Here is a 22,979-nt window from a genome sequence, read left to right as displayed (position 1 = left end):
CTTCCCTCCCTGTCTGTGTTCCATTTTCCCAGACAGTGTTTCCATGGCAACAGGCAGCCTCTGGGAGGATTCGTGCCTACCTGGCGTCTCCCCGCTTGGCGTGCAACTCTTCGCCCTAATAACCGTGAAGAGCAGCAGTGGCCTTGTTAAAGTCCCGCATTTGTTTTTCATTACCGTCACCACGGACGCTTAACACTGACTGGGGTTTTTTGTCTTTTTTTTTTTATGCCTCGGAACCCGGAGGGCTGTTCAGTTCACTGAAGAGGCTCTGTGTGACGCTTCCCTATGAGGTCTGTGGGTTTTCAGTAGTAAGACCTTGTGACTGGTCTTGCACCCTGAGTAATGTGATAATGATGATGACACATGGTGGGATGTTCACGAAAGCACGTTGTGCTGTAGTAAGGTCAGCCTGTCTGTGGTGCTCAATAGTTTTGCGGGTGTTGTAGAGCATGGGAGGTTGTGCTTGAGCAGAGAAAAAGTGATGGCTATATTAGGCTAAAGTGAAAGTGTCAGTTCTTGGGGGAAAGCAGGCAAAAGTAGTGATCCGAGAGACTTTAACAAGGATCAAATTGTAAAAAATTCTCCCAAACAGTGTCCTGCCAAAAATGTTCTTCCAGAAATGACATGGATGGAGTGTCAATGGATGAATGGAAGAAGGTGATTTGGCCTGATGATTTGTATTTCATGTTCATGTGTGACCTACCTTCTCCAAATACAGTAAAAGAAATCATTGTATCTGGCACTGGGAGGTGGTGTTGTAGAGTTGTGTGGTATTATGTAGTAGCCGAGATGGTAAGACACTCGTCTATGAACCAGAAGACCACAACGTCACATCTTCAAACCCCACTTGCTACCGTTGTGTCCATGTGCAAGACAATTATCCCTGAGTGTCTGCAGGGGACATTCTGAATATAGGTTAAGTGATTGTAATTAATAATAGCCTTGTTACTCTTGACTGTATCCTCCAATCAATTCACAGGGTTAGAAAAAGTTGAATGTGAAGAAGAAGAAGAAACTAATGAGACAAATAATTTATTTTATAGCCCAGTTATCCATGTCCAGTTCAATGTGAATGTCTGTGCATTGATTTCTAAATGTTCTTTAAACAAACAAATGTGTCTGTATAGCTTTAGTTTTTTATTAAAAAACAACCAGTTCATTTAAAACAATGGAAAGTGACATCAAACCCCGTAGACCTGAAGCAGGGGGATGAGTCAGTGTGTTGACCCCCTGTGATCACAGGCTAAAATAAAATAATTCCCCCCTCCCCCCAAAAATGTATTCAATCTCATTTGATTGTAAAACTAGTGAACATGTCCCATGCCCAAACCTTCAAATTTAAGTAGTCAGTAAATTCAGTGTGGTTCAAGCCAACATCAAGTAAACATTTCTATTTTTCCTATCAATTCCCCTTTCTTGCCAAGCTAAAGGGACAAATATTGTATATTATGCAAAACAATTAATACAAGGATACATTTAGTAAGTAAGTAAGTAAAAAAAACAAAAAACGTTACGCAACACAATTAAAATATTGAATGCCATGTATCAGCATCAAAATCTTTGGTTTGTCTAACAAATGCTTGACATTGACATTTTCAGCATATATCAGACGCCCTTATACAGAGCGCCATACAATCAGGGTTAAGTGTCTTGCTCAGGGACCTCCCTTTAGTAGTAAGTGGGGGTTGAACATGTGACATTTTGGTTTTCTGGTTCATACCCACTAGGCTACTACCATCCTAGCGTATGAAGAAGAAGAAGAAGAAAAGGGCAAGACTTCGAGCTAAAACCTTATTGTAATAATTACCCTAAATTCTATTTCATTAGCGATTGCAGATTTGAAAAATGCACCGATAAATTCTGAAGGCATGTTGATTGATATCACCATCTGGTACAAGAATGGAGAAATGGATGGACGTTGACACTTGGTATTCCCTGATTTGATGCACATTAATGTACTCCATACATCTATTTTTAAAAGCTGATGATACAGGTTGGAAACCTACTGTTTCTCTGTATTATACTTATTTAAAAGATGGATTATACAGGTTGCACACTTGCTCCATAAACAATCAATATTTCAACAGCGCTCCCCATTTGAGGTGTAGAGTAGAATCAAGTGGCAGAGAACAGGCTGGTGAGTGCTCCTACAGAGGGCTGCCAGCTAGCTTTTCACAGCAGCAGGATGATGAAAGGAATATCATGGTGTCGTTTGCACGAAGCAATGGTCTCAGAGCTGAATTTTTCACTGCAGCTGCAATTTGGCCGCGGAATGGAAAGAGTTGCGGGGATCCCGCCTGGCCTGTACCATGTCCCCGAGACATGCACACCTCGCATTCACATCAGCCGGCCTGGTCATGGCAACCAGTGACCGACCACGTGTCTGTTCCCCAGAACGGGGTGCTGATGTGGCTGTGCGGTGGACGGGGCCGGGAGTGCAGGAGATCTCTCTCTGAACCAACTGGAGCATGCTGGAGCGCTGCTCTGGGCTTTCGCTGTCGGAGCCGATCAGCATCACCGTGGCCGCTGAATGAATTGGGAGGCAGAGTGGTGGCTGTGGCTCTTTGTGCTGAATGTGTGTGTGCGTTCGGCTGATGGTGAAGTTTAAAGCTCAAAGGAGCAGTCGTTTTAAAAATAGTCTGCGCGTTGTACGGTTACAGCTAGGCCATCTTTCCACCAGTGAACAAATCCAGGCCAGTCTGGGTTAGACCACCACCAGCACCCGCTGTTCATTAAAGGTCACTAAATTGGCTTTATTGCAACAAGGGCCCTGATCCGTTGGGCATTACCCATGGGCATTATGGGCATTACCCATTCTCCACCCCCCCCCGTTAAGAGCTCTCGGCTGGAATCTCCCTCCGTTGCTGCCATAAACGAATAAATGTTCAAGGATTTTAACACTAATGACTGAATAAATTCATCCTCCTTTAATTTACTTGTGGTTCCCATGGAAATGAGGGCACAATCTGCAGCCATAGCCAAGGCTGATGTGCCTGAAAGAGAACAGAGAGCAGGAGTAACACTCATTCAGCTCCATTGGTTCAAATACCATAGCATGATTACATTGCATGCATTGCATATTTAGTGTGTTTAAACAATCCATATACGCTGTAGCACACATAGAAACCTATTTTTAAAGTGCTAAAATAGGTGTTGAGCATGTGGCTTGATCACCAGTGTAAGGCCACATTATTTCCCAGACTCCCAGAACATGATCTGTAATGCACCAAAACACACACACAGTTGATAGAAGTATCTGGTAAGTAATTAACATGATTTGGGTCCATCTGCAATATATCAATACAAAACTGTCCAATTTGCCAATGCTTAGCACAAGAACCTGTCTCCTTCGCTCAGTTTTTGTTCTCATAATAAAAATCAACGGATATCACGAGCATGAACCACATGTGAAGTGTGTTAAAGGGCTTTAATCCACAACCACATGATGCCAAGGATTAAAATCCTGCAAATAATTTTGACAGTGCGCTGTTCTAACACCACAGTAAATGTATACAAATAAAACTGTATAATTTATTAAAAATTGTGAGAAATAAGGCATCGCAAAGCATGATTTGGGATGGTAATAGCCCCAAACACACTCAATGAACCAGAAGACAACAGTCACAGGTTCAAACCCCACTTACTACTATTGTGTCCCTGAGCAAGACACTTGAAAGTGGAAAAAAATGAAGTGATTGTCATTGTGAAACACAGCGCATGGTGACACAACGAAACGTGTCTTCTGCTTTTAACCATCCCCCTTGGTGAGCAGTGGGCAGCCATGACAGGCGCCCGGGGAGCAGAGTGTGGGGACGGTGCTTTGCTCAGTGGCACCTTGGTGGATTGGGATTCGAACCGGCAACCTTCTGATTACTTCTTCAACCGCTAGGCCACTACTGCCCTGCTGAACCCTGAGTGTCTCCAGGGGGACTGTCCCTACTGGTTGTAAGCCGCTCTGGATGAGGGTGTCTGCTTGATGCCATAAATGTTAAAGTGAACATATTTACAACAGTAGCATAAAAGTGAATTATATTTGTCAACAAGGGACCATTTAATAAAATAAAATAAAGAGTGCACATTTCTTTTGTCTGGCATATTTTCAGATCCAGTAGCAGAGAGGTCTGCTACTGGATCAAAAAATTTGTTACTGGTGTGTTACTGGTACGTAACTTTAGGACCCTTGTGGGCTATTCACATTAGTTGTAAAAATTGTATTTATATTAAGGGAAACTGATATGAAGGGTGAGCAGGGTTGAGGGGTTTGACCTCACATTTCATGCCTGCTGAGATGAATGTCCTCATCTGTGGATAGGTAATGTCACCCATGTAAGACCACTGTTCTGTTAGGGTTTGAAATCTCTCTCTCTCTCTCTCTCACACACACACACACACACACACACACACACACACACCTCTGAACTAAAGCTGTCTGATTCTGTACGGCTGATCGTCATTCACAGCGCTGCTAATGTAAACACACTTCACACGGGTGGAATCAAAGCCCCCTTCCTTCCCCAGAAATGAACAAAGGCTCGCCTTTCGCTGTCTTACAATAAAAACTGTGTAGAGGCCAACAGATGCTTCAAAATGAATCCATCTACCCCCCTCGCACCCAGACCCTTCTACATCAGCTGAGATCACACAGATTTTCTATCCAGTTCTGTAGGCTAATGGTCGTTCTCTCTGTTCGTCCTCTTGGGTAGGACAAGTCTAGGATGAGGAGGACATGTTGTGGTGGGCTTGTGTCTTTCCGGACATTCGTCTGTGTTTTCATCAGCTTGATGAAAGCGAAAGAAAGCGGAAAGCACAGCGGAGTCTCTCAGAAGTCTGTGCCGAAGACATGAAAACGAAGGGTAGTTTGCTAATAGCTTGTCTTAGGGTCTGACATGGTCTTAAAAAAAGCAAACCAAAAGAATCCTAGACAAGTGTTACTTATTTATAGATTTATTCTAGGTCTGACCAGACTATGCAATGCCACTTATTTTTTTTATATAATGTTTTTTTTTTGGTTACCATGAAACATACCCAGTGAGTAGAAAGCGTCAATCTAATTTAGTCTTCTGCAGCAGACAGGGCATTTAGCCTCCCGTCGAACCTGATCTTTCATCGTGCAGCCATGAGTTTAAATGAGCAGAAAAAGGAAAAAGATGAATGTCTTTTCAGCTGGGCTGTTCAGTTCTAACATTCAAGACTATAGGACCACAAGAGAACCCCGGCTCCCCTGGGGGGTACATTTAAAGACTTTGGTTTTTAATGGATAAAACAAGGTGCAAAATTAGTACATCAAACCAACTAACCAACCACTCAAGCCAGGTGCAATCAACCCATGGGTGTGGTTGTAGCCTAGTGGGTAACACTCATTTATGAACCAGAAGACATCAAAGTTACAGGTTCTAACCCCACCTACTTCCACTGTAGCTTCCATTCATCATTCCCACTTTCCATACCCACTGGGTCAATCTAGGGTCACAGGGAGGACAGGAATGAACAGGGATGCACCCATGCTCTACTGAGGTAGAAGTCCAGAGGTGGGTTTAAATAATAATAAAAAAAATATATAATAATAATAAATAAACCTACATTCTGAATGAATGCAGCACTCTGGAAGCACCAGGGCTATGAGAAAACCAGGATGATTCATTCAGATTTTTATATCTACAGTTTTTTTTTTGTCTTAGTTGATATTTAAAGAGCTGCATTGAAACACGAAGTCCAAATGCCTGGAGGGAGCTTTATTACGAGCCATTTTACAAAACCTCACTGCTGTGTCCTCATGGCATCCACTCCTGTTGCATAATTAAGTTGTGAATTGAAGAATTGTCAGACAGCACTGCATTCCAGAACACAAGCCTCCTGAAGGGTAATTAACCACCGCCGCCATGTCTCGGTGGTTGTGTTGCGTTGGAAAAACCCGTCACGCAAGTCAATATGTCGTGTTTTACACTGATGTGGCAACTGAACTCCAGATTGATTTCCCAGTCGAGCAGGTAAGGGAGTGTATTATAAACCCTGTACACACACCGTAATGTCTTTAGTTGTAATGCTTTGGAAGATTTTAATTGTGGCACTTACCGTTTTGACACTGCTGCTTAGTTAAAGCCATTACGGCAGGCAAAACCCAAACAGCACGTCCCTTTTTCTGAGAGAATGACTTAACAGCTTAAATATCTCATAAGCAGACAGTTGCCATAAATATTTATACATATATTTGGTGCATGAATGAGTTGGATGAATGTGAAATGTTAATTCTCTTCCCGAGCTTGCATCATTCCATGGATAACAAGGGTTCGTAAGTCATACTGTGAATGTTATTCACAATTTTTTGTACTTCACAGTCCATCCTGTTATTTTTAAACTGTGAAATAGATTTATACGTTAATGCTAAAGTTAATATTAATGATTTATATTCAAACAAATCGGCTTATCTCCTTTGCTCCTTCCTGAACTTTATCAATTGGAAGATTTCAGGCCAAATGCTCAATGATGAGGGTCAAAAATTAGCAGTAAGCATTAACAATGGCTTGTGACTTGACTTTAGACGTGCCCTCAACGGCTTGAGACTTGACCCGGACGTGGATGTTGTGACTTGTGAGTTCTAACTCGTAAACAATGTTCAAAAACTAGAACATTCAGACCGCCAACCCCCACTCTCGCGAGAGCACATTGCCGGCTACGGCAAGCCCCGAGACGTTAGAAGTACATTCTACGGCTCCTTCATTAAAACGACATAAAATTTGTAATAGTTACAAATGTACATTTACTTCATTTCTGTCTTTCCCCCGGCGTTACGGGAAAACCGCAGGCTGATCGATTCTCCCTCTATGATAATACGCGCAACATCATGCACACGTGCAGCCACAGATTTCAAATGAACACATTCTATAAAACCTTATAGCGTATCCTAATGGATAAAGTGAAATGCACTAATAATAATAATTGTTGTTAAAAAATGGTTAAAGAAAACTTAAAATGTTTTATTAAAAATAAAAAAAGTTATTCCAAGGAATGCAATAAAAATATTCACTAACATGACCCCTCCCAGACTACAAAAATAGCAATGTCTACTGCAAATGTGATAAGACTTGAGACTTGACTTGGAATAAATGACATGTGAACATCTCTAGTAGACAGCATAACAAAAGTATGAAATTCAAACTTCATAAACCTGAAGTGTACAGCAGAGGTGGCTTACTCATCGTATGACAGACTGGGACGGATTTGCTTCACAACCGTGGTAAATCTAGGGCCAGATCTGTTGCTACATCTGAGGCTTCAAGCCACCAATAATGGTGTTTGGATCACAGAACAGCATAAATTACTGAGAACGGACGGCCTTTCTTCAAGCCAAAAAGGCTGAAGGACGGCACCCTGTCATCATTTTAAAAGTCATTTTAAAATAAAGGGAAGGTGCGCCGGCAATAGGAGAAAAATATATGGTTCTGCATTCAGATATCTTTAGAAGACTAGACATGTTCGGTTTATCACACATGGACCATGGCAGTTGTGAGATTTCCATAACAGACCCGTAGAAATACCAACACAAAATGCAAAATCCTTTATTAGCCTCATGAACATGACGTTGTTATTTGCTCGAGACGCTGGAATCCAGGAACTTGGAAGCTGTGAAGGCTCATCTTTGACATCTAATAAAACAATGAAGATTTTTTTTATGGGCCTGGCTCTGCTCTGCTACACGTGACATTTTTACTTTCGTCTGAGATGGAGGACAAAGGCCTAAAGAAGCCATTAACTTGGCCGAATGACGTTACAGGGGAGCAGATAGCCACTCGGCCCCCTTGCTTATCAGATTTCTGTGGCACATCCTCCCTTCCTCTTGGGAAAACTGGGTTCTGTTCCATATTGATCGGCCGGGCTAGAGTGGGAGATGTTAAGGTCTGATAAGGGAAGAGACTGCCAGCCCCCCTCCTGACTGGAGGATTCATTTCTTTATTTTATTTATTTATTTTTTAAACTCCTTGTTCTGCTTTAGTAGATGGTGCCAGACCTGGGTCGAATGTGCTCTTTGAAGGCCACTGCAAAAATAGATTTGATACGAGAGGGAAGACTAAAAAGTGAAGCGGAAAGGAGACAAACAACGAGAGAGAGGGAGGAAAAAAAATATTTTTTCATGCTCTGATCTTGATAAAAAGCTCAAATCAGAACTGTTAAAGCTCTGCTTTCCCTTTTGTCCCCAGATTTACTGATATTCATTCCTTCATTCATTCTTCATTCTAAAGAAAAGTATTTCTTTTAAAATAAAATCTAATGATTATAATAAATAATAAACAATTTATGTGACATTTATACAATTTTCAGGATATTTTGTCATTTGTACAGAGGAATTACATGATTACGCCAGTTTATAGACTGCTGCGCACACCCCAAAATATCTCTCTGGAATGTCTGTAAATGATAAACCTGGTGATTCTGTTAGGAGGGCGTAGTTATGCACAAATTATTGTGGGTTTAAAGTCAGCGTTAAAATCACCTGACTTCTGAAAAAAATCAAATTGTAATCCAGGGATAAACCAAAAAAAATGATGCAGAATTTGTAGTTTTAAACATAAAAACAGATTTGATAATGATACCTATTGGCTGTCAAAAAAAATTGTTAATTAAAGCAGTTAATTGTAAAACCGCACCTCACTTCTCCAACCAGAGCTTCTTTCCCACATCTCAGTAAATCTTATAGGTTTTTGCAAGGTTTAGTCTTAATTAATGAAATAAAAATGTTATCAGTTGAAAGCATTAATATTTACTGCATTAACATGCTAGCTAGAAACCTCCCATCTACTGCTACCACGGTGTACCGTAAAAAGTTACAGAAAGGTCTGCTTTAATTTCCCACCAAAACTGGGTAGTATTACTGATAGAAAATAAGGTATTTTCCCCGTTTCTTTCTTTTTAGACTTTGGCTACACATTGCATCTAGTGGTAAAACAAAAACATATTGACTACGGTGCTGTCAATGTTCATGCGCTAACATGAGATTAATCTGGAAACCTTTGTTTTTTTTTTAGCACAAATTAATCCTGTACACTCATCCCACCATCCTTCTGTAATTCCAGTGCCCATTATAGCTGATCCTATAGCTGATCCTATAGCTGATATTACTGTAAAGCGAAGCAAACAAAATGATTGGTTGCCATTAGGCACACCAGGGGGTGAACACAACGCGTTTTCTATTTCTGTATAGCCCTTGGAACTATCACGTCCAACTCATGACCCACAACAAGAGAGCCTTTGATCATTTCCATAGTATTAGCTTTCTTGATTTGGAGTCTTTAATGTTAAATTTGTTCAGGTCACCTATATATAAAACAAAAAATCAATTTTCAAAGAAAGAAAAGTAACATCTCTGTCTTTATTAAGCTTAATTGTTCGCCGTGGTTGACCATATAACACAATCACTGACATCCAGCGGAAACTGATACTTCATCATCTCACCATGAATCATCGAGTAACAGTGAAATAAAGCGTTCTTTAAGGTTCCGGTGAATGTATACAGTGTATGTAAAAACGGAACATGAAAAGTTCATACTTCTGTCCTGTCTGGATGATTAAGGCCACTTTGGAAGTGGTGTCTCGAGATGTTACTCATCATCTCGAAGTGTAAAAAAAAAAAAAAAAAAAAAAAAAACATCATTATTTGTGCTTATGCAGCTAATTCAAGGTTTTTCCTTCTCGTAGTCATGACTAGAACAATTCGGAAAAAAAAAAAATAAAGACTTACTACTGCTGAAGCCTCCCACACACTCAGCTGGACGCTCCTGTCTTAACAGCATGAACCATGAGTAGTGTGTTAGTGGAGAGGCTGTCCTGATGGGTCTACTGTGAAGGAGAGGAGGGTTTAAGGAAGGGCCTGGGAGCCGCAGCGAGCTCCTGCTTAATTTTTGTTCGCGTCGACGGCTGCGACAGCAGCTCCTTGATCTGATCGAGCCTCGTCTGGATGGACCGCCTCTGGGAGCGCAGCGCCGCGGTGACTGTTCTCGCGTCACACCTGGCTCCTACACGCAAACAAAACAGGAAACAACAGCCAAACACACAAGGCCCGCTTTAAACACCCCCCTCGTCTCACAGCACCGTACACACGTATGCACGTAAACACTCTTTACATCGTTCTCAGCTGCTTAGGCCACAACAGCATACCCATTTGGTATGACTCCTGATCAGTTTCTGATATTCTCTCAGAGCTGATTTGGAGGAGGTGGGGGACAGGACCACACGCTCGCTGTCTCAACTCCAGGACTTTCAGCATTGTTTTTTTTTTTTTTTTATGTTGTAGTGTGCATCACACTAGACTTCATTTAGTATCCCACTTAAAGCTCGGCACCCCAGGCTTCTTCAGCGCACAGTTCAGTTCTAGTAGCAATTTCCTTAGTCTTTCACCCAGAGACCCATAACACACAAAATGCAAAAAAAAATAAAAATAAAAAATAAAAAAAATAAACACCACCAATATTAATAAGAATATTAATAATAATGACAATAAAATAAGGATCCAGTCCAAAGTAAACATAAAATTTTATAAATGTTGTGTGAGGCTATTGGAGCAGGAAGTGGAGGAAGGGAAGGTGCAGTAGGCGGAGCAGGTAAAGAAGAACAACGAAAAAAGGCTGCATAGGGTTCCAATATTCTAATAAAGTCCTCATGGCTGCCCCAAGTAAAACCCGCTGTTTTCTTTAAAGCGACTCCTCTGAGCGGCAGGTGAGGCTGGGCCTGAAACTGGAGCCTCCTGGCTGGTTGAGGGGTAGTGTTGCACCCTGCTGGTTGGTTTTATTGGCATCTGGGACCGGAGCTCCCGTGGGTGCGCGTGGCTCACTTGTTGGAATTAGTGTTGGGGGTCGGGGTGGCGTCGGGCGTGGGCGGGCCCTCGTCTTTGGCCACGGCGCCGCCGTTCTGCTGCGTCTCCTTCATGTACTGCTGAACAGCCCGCAGAACGGCCTCCTCCACCAGCTTTTTGCTGAGCCTCACCAGCTCCTCGTCGTCTGCCTCCGGAAGCTTCTTCCCACCTACACACACATTACACCACCACCACAACAGAGAAGGAGCGGCGGTCACTACTACTGTCCATCTAGCTCCAGAAAAAACATTCAGCCTCTCAACTCTCAAGATGTCCAACACGTGCCCAATCAAAAAATTTTATGAAGGTGGAGCCCATTTCATATTACCAAAATCAACCAATCACATTGTTTCTGTTTAAGATCGTGATCAAGCACAATCTTTGGATTATTGACATTGGAAATGGTATGAAACTGGATATTATAAAATCAAAAGTTCGACCGCTGATGACCTTAAAGTAAAATTTTGAATAATTAAGCAGTTTCATAACATTCAAAACTACTATGTCAATGTAGAATCCATTACAGAATCCATTTCAACATTTCTGAAGAATAATACTTAAGTACATTTGTTTGAAATTGTGAATAAGATTTGAATAAATTGGTCTGATTAAAATAGGTTCACAAACATCTTGATGTGATGAATGAACTACAATTCCCTTCTGTTTTTTTTAATGTAGGTCACAGATCAGCAATGACTCTTCAGAGACAAAGAATCAAATTCTAACTTTCCTTAAGCAAAATGGCTGTGTGTATATATATATATATATATATATATATATATATATATATATATATATAATATATATATATATATATATATATATATATATATATATATATATATATATATATATATATATATATATAAAAAAATATACACACACACACACAAAACGTAAAAAAGATTCCACATAGGATCCTCATACAAACATTGGCAAGGATTTCAAAACACAGACATTTGCTCTGCAGGAATGTCTATAAACCCACTCATTTTACCCATGAGTAATGCAGATTATTATTATGGAATTGCACTAATTAAATAAAGATCATAAAATCTGGATTAGGACCTCTGTTAACCCCTGCTACTGACCTAAGAAAAGGAGCTGGATGTGTCATGTTTGATTTTGTTAATTATTATTCATTAACTATAATGAGATGCTGTAGTGTTAGAGCTGCTTTTGTCGCACTTATTATGTGCATACATAAAAAAACTATTACTTTTCATATTAAATTAATTAATAGAGAAATACAACAGTGTTGAGACGAATGAAGTGTAAGCACTGCACTTACATTATTGTTACACAACTAAAAGAAAGACTACAAACGTTCTTCTAACCAGTTACGAACTGGAAAAGACACTCAGAATGTGGAACATTAGAACTAAAACGCCATTTCTGTTTGTTTTTAACCTTTGACCTGGAATCCTGTGCTCTGTATTTACATGTCTACCGAAGCCTCTCAGTCCAATTTGGATAAATAGTCAACTAATGATTTGTGCGTTACAGTGTTGAGTTAGTGCATATGCCCTTTGCCGAAGCTAAAGGTGCTCTGTAAATGACAGCCCACACAGAGTGACACATACTTGTACTTGAGGCCCGACGAGTGGTTTGAACAAGATCTGCAAGACAAACAATATCCATTTAGCATCTGGTGTGCTCCTTCAAAAATACACCAACCATCTGAAAATCACTTCACTCCAAACAATTAGTGATTGGAGTGACCAAGTTAACCAAATAAAATGATTTCATCGCCATTTAGTACCTTGTTCAACATGCTTTTGTCAGGTCATGGCAAATCATTTGCAGACTTCCAGATTTGCAGAAAATTAGCAATTAACATATACCATATAGAGATGGGGGACAAAATTAAAGGAAAACCAGAAACAAATGAGTATAGAAGATGAGTATGAAAATTGTGCAAATTATGGGATTATGAAATTTTTGGAGTAGGTTTTGAAGTCACGTAACAAACAGTGTCACAATCACCATTATCAAAACACCAGAGACTGGAGAGCACTGAAGGTTTCCACTTATTTTGTCACCCATATCAGGAAAGGATTACATTTTCAACAGTGAATGATTGGAAAATGAGCTGATAAAAAGTATTCTCAAAATCACGACAGAAAATATCAGGACCCGTGTTCATTTCGAAACACGTATGCTAATTATTTCTGGGTGCTGGCGCATTATGTCAGGTGAAAGGACACATTATTAATTGTTTCCAGACATGGGCCAATGCTGCGCCAGCATCATGATCCTGTTGAAAGCCACATTAATTAAAAGGCGCCGCAGGAAAGGGCTTCACATGGGCCTTTGGAGACTTCGAGGGCTCTGAATGCAGTATGGCAGAGGCTGAAATCAAAGCTGCCTGCAGTCAGGAATAAAGTAAGGCAACTTGGAATGAGTTGGCAGGAACGAATCAGGTTGCTTAAATATACGAGTGTCATAAAATGGCCCTTCCCACCATAAATTTTCTCATAAAGAGATAAAGAAGATCGACAGCCTTCTGTAAGACAACAACTGGACAACCAGGACTTTTACCAACACTGATTATCCCCGTTCCGCATTCTGCAGGCTCGTAAAACAGGCGTGGCATCCATGCAGTGACCCCTGCAGAAATATGATGATGAAGTAGAACCCATTTCTTTTTCCGAGCCTGGGGCCGGACCAGCTCTGTCGGAGCTGGAAGAGCGGAATTTCCTGAGGAAGCAGTGCCATCCCGTAAGGGAGAGGCAGATCCGGCTAAGATGCGCATCAGCACCGGGGGTCAGCAGAAGTGAAAGGGGCGCGCGAGGCTGAGATGCAGCCGCAGCTCATCCATACAAATTCATCATTTTTCTTTTGTTCTGTTTAGTTTTTTTTCTTCTTCTTAATATCACCACATTCGATTTTTGTCCTCTAAATAAACAGCCTGTATTTTACACATTTATACTGCAGTTCTGCAACAACTGGCCCTTGTCTCAAAATCTGTTAAGTAAGAAGATAATTCATGCGAAAGGGTGAAGTTGCACAAGGTCACTGTCTGCCAAAGACATGAGGACAGAGCGGATGGGGAGGCGTTTGTCATGTTGGGCCTCCAATTTTGTCCTTGGTGAAAATGCAGAAAAATATGTAAATGAGGGATGGGGGAAGGGTGGATAAAAAAGGGGCATATTTTCTACAGTAAAAACTAAATATTGAGAGAAGCCTTTCTTAAACACTACATGATGAAAAAGGACATTTTGCTGACAGTTTAGGTTTCTATCCAAATTGTCCTAGAGGCAAAGGCCACTGCAGATAAAGGTGAAGGAATCATGGATGGATGATGATGATTCCTCCTTATCCACAGGACAAGAGTCACTGAAAATGTTAGATTATTTTTCTACAATTGCTGCACTATCCCAAAAACTCCAGCTTTGCTTTTTTTAAATGATTTGGTGGAAAAAGGAGGTTTGTTTTTTTGTAAATTTAACCTATTTTAGCATTATTATCGAGCCTTTTAAAATAACCTTTGGGTGCGGTGCTGTAAAGTGTGATAGGTGAGGTCAAGGCTATGACCCCCTCAACCACAACCAAAAATAAATAAATAAAAAGCACATACACACACACACACACACACACACACACACACACACACACACACACACACACACAGTACAGGCCATAGGTTTTGGACACACATTCAATGTGTTTTCTTTATTTTCATGACCATTTACGTTGGTAGATTCTCACTGAAGGCATCAAAACTATGAATGAACACATGTGGAGTTATGTACTTAACAAAAAAAGGGGAAATAAGTGAAAACATGTTTTATATTCTAGTTTTTTCACAATAGCCGCCCTTTGCTCTGATTACTGCTTTGTACACTCTTGGCATTCTCTCGATGAGCTTCAAGAGGTCGTCACATGAAATGGTTTTTCAACAGTCTTGAAGGAGTTCCCAGAGGTGTTTAGCACTTGTTGGTCCAGCTCACCCCAAACCATCTCGATTGGGTTTAGATCCGGTGACTGTGGAGTCCAGGTCTCCACTTTTTGTTAAGTACATAACTCCACATGTGTTCATTCATAGTTTTGATGCCTTCAGTGAGAATCTACCAACGTAAATGGTCATGAAAATAAAGAAAACACATTTAATGAGAAGATGTGTCCAAACCTTTGTTCTGTACTGTATATATAAAAGCTTTTACGACATAAGTGAAAAGCAATAAAAAACTGACATTATTTCAAATACTGGAACAGTGATATGTGTTTTGGAGACACAGAGACCAGAGGAGGATGGGTTTCCCCCTTTATTAAGTCTTCGTTCCACTCAACATTCATTCCTTTTTCTTTTTGCAACAATCACCACAGTCCTTCATTCATATTAGACACTTTGTGCCAATGCAAGTTACCAAGATGAGTTCATGGACGTCACTTTACAGACTACTGCTTTGGTCTCATGGGTGCAGGTCAGAGATAAGTGTCTTGCTCAGTGACACAGTGACAGAAAGTGGGAATTTGATCTTTACAGGTTACGAAACCAAGTAGCAAAAGTCAGAGATATAAGTCTTGGACAAATACTTCAACAACACTCCAAAATAAGGCAATATATATCTTGAAAGATGGGCATCCGTCTCTCCAGCACAGGAACAGAGAATGAAGAACCTATGATGAGGAGCATTCAAGCGTCTACATTTATTTAATTTGTATATGTAATCTGTATTCATAATGAGAACAAAAAAACTCCAGCAACACTGAACTCAAAAAGCGCCCACGTGACTGTTCCACAGCAGGGGAACGGGTTCGGGGTCGGTGTTTACGCGCTGTTATAGAGCTCCAGCTCTCCTGTGGAACCACTGACCCTCACCGTCTCAGTGTCGCCCCGACGTCGACTGTTTAATGTCACTCCCTTTATTCCGCGCCGCTGGGAGCTACCAGACAAACCCCCCCGGTCTATGAAACCACAGAATCTATTTCACACGTCGCCGGCTGCCAAAGCATTGTGGGTAAATACACACACAGCTGTGCGCACGTAGGATCTAAACAGTAAATAAGACAAGAATCTCGTGCCATTCCTCGACCCGCCCCGCCCATCGCTAGTCAGAAGTAGGGCAGCCGGCATGCAGTCAGGGTGCAGCTTCTATACCAGTCAGCTGAGTCCGAGCAGGAGCACTCGCAGTGACAGGGCAGCACTGGGATTATATATATATGAAGCCTGAGCCTAAATGGAATTAATACATTCCAGTTCAATTGATATAATACGACTTTTTACAGCGGAAAAACAAAAAGAGAGGAATAAAGTCCATTTGACACTACAATTTTGCTTTTTATAATCAAAATAGTTTTTTGAGGGACACTTACATGTAAGGATTGAAACGTAGACAGTCCTGTTACACAGAGAGAGAGGAACTTGCAGAATGTGACATTGTCCTCATGTGCAAAGTATCAATAGAGTATTGCACCAGAGGATTAGCCAAGATTCCAACTAAAGAATGGCCACACTTTTACAAACGGACATTACATTAGGTCCTCGATGACGTACAAGACACAGATCTATCTTCCACACGCATGTGATGCGGCTTCCAACCAAGGCGCTGCAGTGCCAATTGTGAGTGTGAGACACACAGACACACACACAGTTCTCCTGTACTGGCAGTTTGACAAAAGCCCAACAGAGCAACTCCACATAACGACACACAATGGTGGTGAAGACCCTCACCCGACCAGTCAGGCCCACTCACTACAGCAAACCTTCCTTACATCCCACATATTCACCCAGGCATCACTGATATTATATTTATAAGGAACAACGACGATGATGATGATGATGACTGACTGCAGTATCCAGCTGAGTTAAAGCTGCAAATCTCCGGTTCCCAGACCCCCGCTGCCGGAGCGCCACTCACTCAGTTTCTCCTCGGCTCGGGAGAACGGAAAGCAGCACAACTGCCCCATGGCCCTTCCGTTCCGCCGGACCCTCTTTCGTCGTGATCCCTTTACCGCCGTGTCTCCCTCTCGGTCACGCGTGCCTCTCCTCTCCCTCCCAGCTCCCACCCCCCACGAAAAAACAAAATGTAAAAAAAAAAAATTGTAATCCAATGAGACCGGAGGGAAAGACCAGGAGCGCAGAAGGCAGCCAGTGAACGAGTGCATAAGCGCCTCGCTCTGTCTGCTGTGACACGGAGTGTGTGTGTGCTTGTGTGCAAAGGGGGGTGGCGGGCGTCTCAGGCTCCACCCCCCCCCCCCTCATACATACACACACACACACACACACGCACACACACACACACACACACACACACACTCGCTCACTGCCTTGAATAATTGCTGCAGAATGGCAGGCAGAGGATAGCCTCTCTCCACCAACCTCTGCCTGTGTGTGTAAGTAATCTTTCTAAATCAACACTTTCATGAATCCCAGAATTCCCCTGATATTTACTTATTAATAATTCAGCTCTACTGTATTTGCTGCTATTACTACGCCAAACCTGGTAACAAACCACCGCGCTCAGACTGTGTCGGGCAGGGAGCGGCATTATCTATCCAGATCACATCCAATTATGATCCCGCTGACACACAAACTTTAACTCGCTGGTAGCGTGATCCTCATTTGACCGTAAGGCTAATTACAGTGGGACGCACTCAGCAATAAAGACGTCACTGGCTTTTGTAGATGATGGCTAAGGCTAATCTAATCCCAGCTTCACAGTAATACAACTAATTCTAATGCTTGGTTGAGCCCACTCTTCCAGATGTGGGGTTATGACCACTTCACGGCCACACAATACTTTCACGAGTACCACAGTCAACAACCTGATGAATGGTGAATAGGCAATATAAAACCAGAAAGTTACACACATGGGCAACAGTCAGCAAAGTAATTCCATTGTTTCTTGAGATGTTCGTCTCTGGACCAACCCTGCAACCAAACTGCCGCAGTTTAAATAAAGGAACGCTGCTGCTGGTGGAAAGCACAGAACTATATTACACAAAGTGATTCAGACAGATAGAAAGATGCAGACTGGTCGGTAACATTAATAATTCTTCAGCAAAGACTTCAAATCAATACTACAGATCAGGTTATATCCGGGAGACCGACACAGTGTGTGTGTGTGTGTGTGTGTGTGTGTGTGTGTGTGTGTGTGTGTGTGTGTGTGTATAATAACATTCTGCATCATTTCTCCTGCCTGCATATATAAATGATTCATTTAATCAAAATCAATGTGACTGGCTAGCCGATCAGAACAACCGAAGCAGAATAATCCACGGTTCTGAAATGCAAAACCTTTGTGTACCTTTTTTAATTTATACTATAAACCAATTTTTAGATTACCATATACATTTGATAGTATTACTCTGATGGAAACAGTGTGTTGGATATTTCTATTTAGTCCTACAACGACGACGATTGTTGGTTCTTTACCTGCCTTTGATTTTCATCACTCACTGGAGGCTCTGAACACATTTTCAAAGCGCTATTTAACACATAGCAGCTCTCACACAGCCTGCTTCTGCATTCTGGACGATGTAAACACACTCCAGCCAATACATCAAAGAAGGAAAGAGCACCAGCAGTGTTGCCAGACACACAATTGTTTCAGTCAAAAATGCACCAAAATACACACAAAAATGCCTAAAGGGTTTGCCAGGAAATTCCAGGACTACTTAACATTGTTAAATGAGAACGGAATTCTCCAATACTTATTCTCAACAGGCAAATTCTCCAAAAATAATCAAACACAGAATCAGCAGTCAGTGGACATCACAAGCATGATCTCAGCTACAATAATCACAGGACATTGTCCACTACCAAACCAAACATGCAGATTTTAATTACAATTATTCTGATCATCCTGAACATTCTGTAACATTCAATGCACAAAAAGATCCTCCTCCACCTCCTTCATGTCAGGTGCCTATAACAGGCTTGTAAAGTGCAACTGCAACTAAAAATTGTCTGCAGCTGAATAAAAAAAATAATATTGTTGTTTTCAATCCAACCATTCCATCTAGTTTCTAAAATTCTTGTCAGGGTCAGATGAAAGTTGGAGTCTCTCCCAGAAATCATTGGACACAAGACAGGACGGGCTTACTGCTGTGAGTTTGCAGCCCTAACCACTGCAGCAGTAGGGGACACGTTATAATTCTTTGCAAATAATTCTTATTATTCTTATTGCATTTGCAATTTGTCATCTTGCTGCAATCAAACAGCTCTAAAGGCGCACACACACACACACACACACGCACACACACACACACACACACACACACACACACAGTGTAATCTGCAGATGTTAGATGCATATGGGCATCTTCCCCGTAGCAAGGAGCTTGAGATGAAAATTAGTGAAGCTGTAAAGACAAACAGTACTGATGCTGACGAACTAGAGCATGCGAAAGAAACGAGGCTCTCAGTTGAACATTTCACCACTCGACCAATCAGTCTCTGCTAAGAGGGGAAAGGATGGGGAGGATTCAGAATCGCGAGATGACTGGGTCTCTAATCAACAATATGCCCCTGCAACTCTTCAAGCAGTCAGTCCTGGTGTCTTCATTCAAAAGGTGAACTCTTTCAAAGACCAGATGTGACTAAAGTGGTCCACAACAAGGCTGTCCCCATTCAACCAGAACAAAAAAGCCAAGAAATTAGCCCTTTTCCTCCAATCCAGTCAATCCTTTGCTCAGTAATTCATTAGATGGATTTTTCCAGGCAAAGCTGAAACAAGATAGAACACCCAGATGTGTTGCACAAGCGTAGACATTAAAATCAACTCAACGTCAGTTCATTTTTTGGGGTCAGTCAGTATCGTCTGTTGGCAGCCTCGCAGAATTACATATATATACGCCACCGGTGTTTTCTTTATGCTTGCAGTATAGGATTAGGGTTGTTTAGGGTTAAGGTTGTGCTTAGATATCTAATCTGATATTAAGAAATTGGAAACGGTTGATGCTTCAAAAGATAAATCCACTCCAGCTAACAAAATTGCAATATTAAAAAGAAAATGTGAAAGTGTTTGTTTGCATGTCTCAAACATGTGGATTTTTTTCCACATTTATGCCCTTTGAAGGCAGCGCTGATACACGTCTTTCATAAAAAGGTGAAGGTCAGCCCCTGCCGAGGATGTTCATGCAAGTACACTGATAAACAACTGCGTTCCCCAGATAAAAACGGCTTCATTTACTTCCTCCTTCAGCCTCCTTGCACTGGCTCTTTGTTCAGGACAATTTTTCAGCATATCAGTCCCATGTCCATCTATATGAAATCAAGCACAAGATAAGCCCTTGGCTGAGCGGATAACGTGAACCCAAGCAGCTTTATCAAAGTTCACACCAGCGCGCCAACACCCACTATTCTCTTTCTACACAGTCCCACCATTCACCCCTGCATGTTAAAGTGTTCATCATGCTGCAAACAGACCCATTTTCTGTTTAAAACAATATGCCACTCGAAAAAAATCCCTTTAAACACTCACAGCTCACCACGGATTACGGTTTTCATATTAAAGTGGTGACAGAAGAGCCAGGCTGCTGTGATTTGAAACACTGCTCCGGGTTAAAACGGGTTATGGAGATGTTTGAAAATGTGGAAAATGTTAAAAACAGTACAATGATTTAGTATAAATAAATAAAGATAAATGAGCTCTGTGGCATGTGCAATGGCTTGTGCAGGAAAGCAGACAGGCTCGTTGGGGGGGGGGTCATTTAGGAGGTAATGAGGTCTGATCCATGTCTTTATGTTGTATGTGCCACCAGTTCTAGGCCTCAACTGGACAATTTATTAAAAAAAAAAAAAAAAAAAAAAAAAAAAAGAACACTGGTTGACATCAGTGAATATTCCATCTGTTAATGTGTTAAACCTAATTAGCGGTTACATTTCAGATGGTGCTAGGATTAATATTAATGCATAAAGAACGGTACATAGAGGCAAGCTGTCGTGTTTCCGCCATGTGTTATACCTCTTGGTTAAGGAAGAGGCCTCGTAATCAGAAGGTTGCCGGTTCAAATCCCGATCTGCTGAGGTGCCGCTGAGCAAAGCACAGTCCCCACGCACTGCTCCCCGGGCGCCTGTCATGGCTGCCCACTGCTCACTAAGGGTGATGGTTAAACGTAGAGGACATGTTTCGTTGTGTCACTGTGTGCTGTGCTGCAGAGCTTCACAATGACATTCACTTCACTTTCACTTTAAGTGAGGCCAGTCTAGAACAAAGAACAAAGCTGGTGTAGAACCACAGCTTCGGTATGAAATGATGCAAGGCACAAAGAGAGAAGCGTGGCTCTGGTTCTAAGAAGGTTCTCCAAAAGAAATTTGGTTCAGAATTTTAAGTTCCTTCCCCAAATGCACTTGCACATACACTTTGACCTTGAACCCTGAAAGAGCTTCATAATAATGCAGGTTATATGCATGTTCTCATTTGCATGAGCACATTGTGAGAAGCCTGAGGAAAACCACCCACCCACCCACACCTTCCCAACACCTACCCCAGCTCTCCAAGCAGCAGAACATGATCGTGTCATCACTGACTCCAGGTCAGCTGCTATTAAAAAAAAAGGATCCTAGTGGGCCACTAAACACAATCAGTTAATAAAGTTAATATTACAAAACAGAGACCTACCCGAAAAAAAAAAAAAAAAAAAAAAAAGTGTTTATACATGGAGGTGGAGTGACCTTGAACAAAACTGTTCCAAAAACACATGCATTTTCCCCATTTGCGCCTCTGCAATTCCTCCACTGTCGACCTAATCCTCTCGGCTCAGGTGTAGAGGACAAGGACTCAGGGGAACCAGCCAGCGGAACTACAGTCAAAGTGATTCTTCTCCCACGTTGTTCCTCACCGAACAACAAAAGGAGGAACCCTTAGTAAATAATGTGCAGCGCTGCGGTCCGGAAGAGGGAAAGCATTCCAGAGAAAATCCAGCGGATTACAAGCAGCAGCTCTTGCCAGCTGTCCGGGAATTACAAAAGCCGTGAAAAAAAAAAAAAAACACAGCCATGGAAGATTACAAAAAAAAAACAAAAAAAAAACACAGAGAACAAGCATTTCCATATGGGATGAAGAACCACACACAATTCCGGTGTTTAGAATGATTGCTCATGGGACAAAAAGGACAAAGGGTTAACATGGGGTTACGTTTACTCCTACTAAAAAAAAAAAAAAAAAAAAAAAAAAAAAAAAAAAAAGCAGTTTTAAAGGACACCAGTGGACATCAATCCAGAATGCTTTCCCATCTGCTGCTGTTTTTCCCTCCTGAAGCCATCACAAAACGTGGCCATTTGGTTGCCCGGTAAAAGGGTCTAATAATCACAGCCAAAGCACAGTCACACAACAACAGCGAATGACCGTAATCAGCAGCGTGACACATCGGCAACAGAATGGTCTCCATCTCATGGTGCTTCATCGATGTGTTCCATAACACTGAAGCCTCGTTAATAAATCATAAGTTAAACACACAGGGGAGTCTGGAGAATTTCTTTCAAGGCAATTAGACGAGGCAAAGAACTCATCTTAATCCAACAAAATAAATTATGTCACGATTAGCACCATATTATCAACTTTGTCATAACTTTGGTAAAATTCTACATTCTTGACTAAATGTGTCAACAGACGTACGCCCCAATCACAAGGGGTGAAGTCAGGCTGAAAATTGGGTCGATCGCTTGGCGCAGAAATAAAAAAATATATACATTACAGGCCAAAAGTTTGGACACACCTTCTCATTCATGTGTTTTCTTTATTTTCATGACCATTTATGTTGGTAGATTCTCACTGAGAATCCACATGTACATAACTCCACATGTGCTCATTCATAGTTTTGATGCTTTCGGTGAGAGAAAATGGTCATGAAAATAAAATCGTATTGAATGAGAAGGTGTGTCCAAACTTTTGGCCTGTACTGTATATAAATTTGGCAAATTAGTTTAAGCACATTTTCAGCAAAAACACAATCTAACCAGTTGCATTTTAGAAATAAACATTAATAGATTTCTGGCAGGTTTCTGAAAAACCGGCCATAATGTTGCAAGCGAGAAACATTGACTGGTTGCTGCACTTGTGCTCCCAGTATGACGGACATGATGAGACCACTGTCCTGTGTGCGCGCACCTTTAGGTTTCAACAGCTGTGGTGGAAAAGTGAACAAATTTCAAAATCAACTGCGACATTAAAAAAAGCTGCCAGTT

At 41.5% G+C, this 22,979-nt stretch overlaps 1 protein-coding gene across 8 annotated transcripts in view; it reads right to left on the bottom strand.

The window, feature by feature from the left end:
• The window catches only part of akap7 (A-kinase anchoring protein 7), a 37,140-nt gene that overhangs the window by 5,625 nt on the left and 8,536 nt on the right, over window positions 1–22,979 (bottom strand). For 5 of the 8 annotated variants that reach the window (XM_029002736.1, XM_029002732.1, XM_029002735.1 and 2 more), the window contains 2 exons: window positions 12,427–12,462; window positions 10,241–11,012 (listed from right to left, as the gene is read on the bottom strand). In XM_029002736.1, the coding sequence (XP_028858569.1) occupies window positions 10,819–11,012; window positions 12,427–12,462 (230 nt within the window). In that variant the 3' untranslated portion in view covers window positions 10,241–10,818. Of the gene's footprint in view, window positions 1–6,953; window positions 10,008–10,240; window positions 11,013–12,426; window positions 12,463–22,979 lie in introns of those variants that run through there. The other 3 variants (XR_003751900.1, XM_029002734.1, XM_029002733.1) reach the window with 3 other exon arrangements.

Source organism: Denticeps clupeoides, chromosome 14, assembly GCF_900700375.1.
Source record: "Denticeps clupeoides chromosome 14, fDenClu1.1, whole genome shotgun sequence".
In the NCBI taxonomy this organism is placed as follows: Eukaryota; Metazoa; Chordata; class Actinopteri; order Clupeiformes; family Denticipitidae; genus Denticeps; species Denticeps clupeoides.
The sequence above is the reverse complement of the archived record's forward strand: the minus strand, read 5'-3'. Positions and strand labels throughout refer to the sequence as shown.